This window comes from Heterocephalus glaber, unplaced genomic scaffold (assembly GCF_053883595.1).
Source record: "Heterocephalus glaber isolate CG9 unplaced genomic scaffold, H.glaber_assembly_v1.0 deba00001805, whole genome shotgun sequence".
Lineage (NCBI taxonomy): Eukaryota > Metazoa > Chordata > Mammalia > Rodentia > Bathyergidae > Heterocephalus > Heterocephalus glaber.
The window spans coordinates 1,211,276-1,218,497 of NW_028258480.1; the positions used below are offsets into that span (position 1 = coordinate 1,211,276).

At 40.8% G+C, this 7,222-nt stretch overlaps 1 protein-coding gene and 1 pseudogene across 1 annotated transcript; both read left to right on the top strand.

Moving 5' to 3' along the window:
* Positions 1–2,327: 2,327 nt before the first annotated feature.
* Positions 2,328–3,298, top strand: LOC101712262 (non-POU domain-containing octamer-binding protein pseudogene; annotated as a pseudogene).
* Positions 3,299–4,420: 1,122 nt separating this feature from the next.
* LOC101711909 (olfactory receptor 5AK2-like) lies at positions 4,421–5,368 on the top strand. Its single transcript, XM_004869871.2, has one exon. The coding sequence runs from the start codon at positions 4,421–4,423 to the stop codon at positions 5,366–5,368; it is 948 nt and encodes a 315-aa protein (XP_004869928.1).
* The last annotated feature ends 1,854 nt before the right edge of the window (positions 5,369–7,222 follow it).

Sequence of the window (7,222 nt, forward strand, 5' to 3'; positions counted from 1 at the left end):
AACTTTTTTATTAAGGCTTTCATGGGGTGTCTTTTCCTTTCTTTTACTTTTGGTCTACAATTGTCTGTACATTTGAAGCAAATTTCTTGTTTGTGGCATAAAGTTGTTCAATCTTCTCTTTCAAAGTCCTTCTCTTAGCTGGTATTTAATGAAGGCGTCTTGAGCATCAGGAAAGAAAACAGAATGTAGAAAGTGCAGAATTAGAGATAAATACAATGCACTTCCTTTCTCCTCCTGAGTTTGCTGAATTTTGTTTGAGCATTAAAAAAAAAAAATTCACACTCTCTATTGCGGTTCCAAATGCATACAGAAGAAACATTTAAGACAATTACATTAATTTAGCTCAGTGGTTTTGCTGCCTGCCTTGCAAGCGCAAGGGCCTGAGTTCGATCCCCGGTACAAAAACAAAAAACTGGAAGACAATAAGGGATATAAAGGAAGTAATGTCTCCATATTACCTTAATAGGAAAAATGCAATAATAATTCCGAACCTATAATACCTAGAGCAGCCACTGAAAAGCTGCATAATGACATACAAAAAAATCACTATAAATGCATCTAAATGGAATTCTTTAAAAAGTTCAGGGCCAGGGATTTAGCTCAGTGGTTTCAGTGCCTGTCTCACAAGTGCAAGGTCCTGAGTTCAATCCCCGGTACCAAAAAAAAAAAAGTTCAGCCACAAAGCTGCAAAATATAAAGAGAAAACAAAAAGAAAATGAACAAACACAAAACCAAAAAGGCAGAGTTAAGCCTGACTGCACCAATGACAACACAAAAAAAGGAAATGATCTTTTGTGTGTGTGTGTGTGGTGTGTAAATCCTCTTCATTTTTCAGGTGTTAAGGGTCATAAATTCCTAAGGGAAACCCACAGAACAAAGTTTATAAATTTCAAAAGAATGTTCCTTCCCACCCAAGCCAAACCCGAGGATGACTGTTACCTAAGAGTTGGGTGTGTGTCATTTCTCAACTTTAACCACAATTGAACACAGGAAGGAAAACAAGCTGGAGTGGGTGTGGAGAAAGAGAGCATAGTTGCTAAAAAGCACACCCTGGATATTACTCTGCAAATCGCTGTCTCTTTTGACAACATGCTGTGCACTCTGCTTTAAGAGCGTGTAACTCTCCCGTTCACTGTGGACTAAGTATCGGTCATAACATGAATCTACTGTGATTTACTTACACTATTTCCAGTCGTGCTTTCAGGAGCATGGCTGCCGTGCCTGCAGTGGCCTTCCAAGCATTTCCACACAGAGAAGAAGGGGAACACCGGGAATTCTTGGTGACGCAAAATCTAGTGAAGGGATTGTGTGGCAGGTGGGGGTGTTGCTCTGGATGAACTGTGCTGTGCCGTGTTCAGGAGTTGGGAACTGAATCCCCGGGGCGGCTCTTGGGAGAGGAAATTCCACCTGAGAAGTGGTGATGCCATTGTGAGCCAGTTATGTTCTTGTGGGAGAGCAGCGGTATCTCAGGTGGGGATTTGTCCTGAGACTTAAGCGTGACCCTTTCTTGGGCTCCTCCCTCAGCCTCTCTTGCCCTTCTGCCTCCTGCAACAGGACAGGGCCATGAGAAAGCTCTCACCCCAGGCATCGTGGATCTTCTGGCTTCTGGAACTATGAGCCAAATAGCCTTGCCCTTTGTCTATGTGAATTACCCAGTCTAGAGCTCTGCTGCAGCAACATAAACTAGACCAAGGCTGGGGATCTGACCCGCACAATTATTCAGCACCCAGCCAGAAGCGGAGGGTCAGCAACAAGCCAAATTCCACCAGAGCCAGGACCCGGGATCCATTATCCACAATGAGCAGTGGTGATAGGGATGGTGGTTCAAGCATAAAGACAGGAAACCAGGGAGATTGAGTGCTTGAACTACCTCAAAAACCTAATGAGATCATTTTGAGAAACCCTGGAATGTAACAGCCAGATTGTGATTTTCTCTCAATCTTGCGACATCAGAATCACTAGAAGAGCCAGAAGATATGGTAATAAGCTCAGATCTGCAAATAAGCTTTAGAGCACCATGAATCTGAACTCTCAGAGAATTACCTCCTCTGCCTCAATAGGAAATAAAGGAATCAAATACTGGTCATCAATCTATGAAAGTTAAAAATGAAGCAAAACACTGTGGCTATAATCCAGATGACAGAAAGCTGCTGCTGCTATTGCACCTGCCTCCTGATGGCCGTGAAACCAGTAGACTGAAGAATTCCAACAGGAAACCCACCAGCAAACAACTAAAAGAGAACCTACAAAAAATATTGTAAGTATTAAGTAAATACTGTAATAGATTGTCACTCTGAGGAGAAAAATATCAGTGTTGGGGTGTAAAAATGCAGAAAACGCAGAGCAATAAAACCTTTAACTTGGAGAAGCAGAACCATACTCCAATGAAGCATCGCCAGCATCACCAGCATCACCAGCAGCAGCCACCGCTACCACCAATACCTGCGGATGGGCAACAGGCCAGCAGCCACTATAGGAGTCTGACTATTGACCTGCAGAATTTTAGGAAAGCAGGAGCGAAGACATTTACCCAACGTAGACATCTTTTTGTGGGCAATCTTCCCCTGACGTCACTGAGGAATAAATGGAGAAGCTATTTGAGAAATACTGGAAAGCAGAAGTTTTCATTCTTAAGGAAAAAGGCTTTGGCTTTAGCCACTTGGAAACACGAACCCTTGCTGAGATTGCCAAAGTAGAGCTGGACAATATGCCACTCTGTGGAGAACAACTGCATGTCCTCTTCGCCTGCCATAGCGCATCCCCTACAGTCCAAAACCTTCCTCAGTACGTATCCAAGAACTGCTGGAAGAAGTTTCTGTGTTTGGCCAGGAGGACAGGGCTGTAGTCATTGTGGATGATTGAGGAAGGCTCTCAGGAAAAGGGAAAAGGCATTGCTGGGCTCTCAGGGAAGCCAGCTGTGCAGAAAGCTCTGAACAAATGCAGTGACAGGCCTTTCCTGCTGACCACATTTCCTCAGCCTGTGACTGTGAAATCCATGGACCAGGTAGATGATAAAGAGGGACTGCCAGAGAAGCTGGCTATACAGAACCAGCAATTTCACAAGGAGTGAGAGCAGGCACCTAGATTTGCACAGCCTTTGAATATGAGCATGCCATGAGCTGGAGGGCACTCACTGAGACGGACAGCAGGAGCAGCAGCATCAAGGAAGCTCACGAGAAGCTGGAGATGGAAATGGAGCCTGCTTGCCATGCACCAGGGCATGTTGATGAGGAAGGATTTGAAGACGTGCCAAGAAGAGCTTCTATTCCTGCCACTGACAATATATGGATGCCCGTAGTCTAGTTACTTTGTTATTCTAAATTCCACTTTCCTCTTCAGCAAGGATTTTTATAAGAATTACATGAAATACTCTGTGTTATATTTAACATAATGTGTGGTATATGGTATACACCATCTAAATGATAAATATTAATATAAGCAAAAGTGGCTACCATATTCTTGGACTTATGCAAAATTTTCCTGAACGTTAGTGCAATTTTGCAAGTTTTAAACATCCAAAGGGAGTAACAGACAGATTACAAACAGGAGCTAAATTTCAGTTCCTAAATCTCTTATCATTTTATTTTTAAGTGATAAATTGTGTGTCATTAAAATTAAAAACTTCTACTCTTTGAAAACCACCTTCAATAAAACAAAAAGGCAACAACAACAAAAAAACCTAATGAATTCATCTCAGCTGCATATTTAAGCACTAAAGTCCCAAGACTCAGAGAAAAAACTTTTATGACTTAAAACGAGCTACCATTGCACATGAATCAATTAATTACATCATATTCAAATTAAATTATTTTTCTGTAAGCTATAACTTGAATAAAAGAAAACAAAATGTGATTAAAAATACTAGCATTTGTGTATTATATATAAGGAAATGGCAGGATTGTTTGAGGGATAATCAGACAAATTCACGAAAGAAAACGTTCAGGTTGGAATGGACGTTAGTACAAACACATGTGAACCATGATCACAGGACAGAAAATTCTCTCACGCCAAATATTTCTAAGTGAAAGAACTTGAAATGAGATTAATTACTAAATTTATAAATGACTAAGAAAAGCTTTAGGCTGACAAAAAGGTGTTTCATTTATTATTCATACAAATATCAACTCCTAATTAATATAACAGAAGAGTCCATTAATCTATATTCTTGGAATCACACACTAAAAGTCAATAGTCTTCCCTAGAAAATAAATCCATTCCACAAGAACTCTGGTTACTTGGTGGTTTCTTATCAAAAAAGAGGAAAAACAAAGGAAAAATAGAAATCCTGTGTGAATGATTGCCAAGAAAACCACATCAAAAACAGTGATGAAATTGCTGAAACATATACTGTTCAAGAAGTCCTGAATATTTCATTCTTTTTCTTGGTCCTTCTCTCATCCCATCCAGATGTTTGGTAGCCATGACACAAGGAAATAGCACCAAGGTGACCGAATTCTATCTTCTGGGATTTGGTGGACAACAAGAGTTTCAGGCTGGCCTCTTCTTTCTATTTCTTATGATCTACATGACGTCCATGGTGGGTAATACTGCAATGATCCTACTCATCAACACAGATTCCAGATTTCAAACACCCATGTACTTCTTCTTGCAACATCTGGCTTTTGTTGACATCTGCTACACATCTGCTATCACTCCCAAGATGCTCCAGAATTTCATAGTAGAAAACAAATCCATATCATTCAGAGGATGTGTAATCCAGTTTTTGGTGTATGGGACATTTGTGACCAGTGACTGTTACCTCCTGGCAGCTATGGCAGTGGATCGCTATGCAGCCATCTGTAAGCCACTGCACTATCCTGTCATCATGTCCCGAGCAGTCTGCATCCAACTGGTAGCTGGTTTATATCTAATAGGATCAATAAACGCCTCTGTACAAACAGGATTTGCATTTTCCCTGTCCTTCTGTAAGTCCAACATCATCAACCACTTTTTCTGTGATGCTCCCCCAATTCTTGCCCTCTCTTGTTCCAATATTGACATCAACATCATGTTACTTGTTGTCCTGGTGGGATTTAACTTGACATTCACTGTGCTGGTCGTGATCTTCTCCTACATCTTCATCCTGGCCGCCATCTTAAAGATGTCTTCTGCTGCGGGCAGGAGGAAGACCTTCTCCACCTGTGCCTCCCAGCTGACGGCCGTCACCATTTTCTATGGAGCCCTCTCGTACATGTACTTACAGCCTCCTTCTGAGCGCTCCCAGGAGAACATGAAAGTGGCCTCCGTATTCTATGGCACTGTGATTCCCATGTTGAACCCTCTGATCTACAGCTTGAGAAACAAGGAGGTCAAAGAAGCTGTGAAAGCAATAGGGAAAAGGTTCTTCATATGTCTTGCAAACTGTTAAACTTCAGCACATCATAGCACACAGTCAGGATGCGTCACCACAATTGAATTATTCTAAATTTGAACACACTCAATATTCACATGAGGGCTACTCTTTCAGTATACAAATCTTACATTGTGGGAGGTGTTCTAAGACCTCTCCTAAGATTCATTTTCCCTGACATACAAATTGAAAAATATATGTTACACAATTTATGGAGAAGTCTTCATAAAGATTATCAAAAGTACAAGGAAGTTTGCATGAACTTTAAAATATTACTTCAAATATTTTTCAGACACATTTGAGTCGGTAGGAAAATCCATACTTGAATAAAACCATCTTTAAAATTTCATTTCCTTAGTTCCTTCTCCTTTAAATAAATTCCTTAAATTGTCTAAAGTGCATTTTTGTAAATTTTGTTTTCAATTATGACAGAAATATTATTATAAAGTAAATGAGCTGCCTCTCACGAATCAATCTAACCCCTTTACCCAGTATCTCCATATTTGTTACATTCCCTACCACTCCTTAATGCTTACCTCTTTCATTAGTTCCTCTCTTTATTCCCTTTCCATCATTTCTTGCCCAGAAAAGTAAACTCCACAGATATTTTCTGTTACATTTCCAAGGTGATAACCTAGAAACAGAAGTATGGAAAACTGAGGAGTGGTCATTCATTCACTAACAACAGTCACAGGAATCATTGCAGTTGAAAAATGTTACACTGCAGAGCTCACTAGCAGTTTGAGTGGACACCAATTGTTAGCCAATTGCTTGGTGCACAGGCTGCACTTCACCTGCCAATGGGGTGCAGACAGTGGAGGGAAATGTTCGCAGCAGTTTTCACAACACACCACATGGTGATGGGTTGCTACTCAGAGGAAATTGTATTTCCACTGACATCTGAGCAGTGTGCAATTCATCCTGCCGTAAATGTCTGTAGGAGAACATTCAAGTTGAAACTCTTTGAAGACACTAGATTCGCCATTGTATCGCTTGCACCTATCAATTTTCAGGAATTTATTGCATACGTATTAAAATGATGCCTGAAGAAGTTAGCAAAGTTCCCATACAGAAGTCTCCAGCATGTCCCCGAAAGCAGATGCAGAACCAGCTGCAGTCCTGCACCGACACTGTGTTTCCGGCCACCCATCCTTATTTCAGGTTTCATTACCAGTGCGTGTTTGTAACACAGAACGGTGACATTCACTTGGCAGGATCAGGGTGTGTATGTGACATCCCAATCATTTCCACTCTCTTGACCCCCTCTGTCTCCTGCCTCTTCTCCTCCGCTCATTCCCTGGCTCCAAGAGATTCATCTTCTAGGTTCCTATCTGCTTTCTTTTACTTTCTTCATTTATGTACTTATATTTTAGGTTTCTAGTATAAGACAAAACATGCGTTTGCCTCTCTGAGTCTGTCTTATTTAACTTAGCATTGTGACCCCCAGTTCTGTCCATTTTTCTTCAAATGAGTTGATTTCATTTTCCTTGCAGTTAGATCATACTCCTCTGTGCATATATACTTTTCTTTATCCCTTTATCAGTTCACATGCAACTAGGTTGATTTCTCAGCTAGGCTGTGAATTGCAGTTATGAACATAGATATTTCTGTGTCACTGTAATACAATGACTTTTACTTCTTTGAGGAATATACCCAAGAGTGGGACAGTGGGGAAAATGGAATTTCTGTTTTAATTTTTTGAGGAATCTCCATACTGACTTCCATCTTGGTCAAACTAGTTTGGATTCCCAACAACAATGTAACAGATTTCCTCTTTCCTCCAGCCTCACCAGCCTGCATCAGATTTTATGTTCCTAACAGTGGCTGTTCTGCTTGAGCTAAGCTGGAATCTTTAGTACAGATGCCACTTTA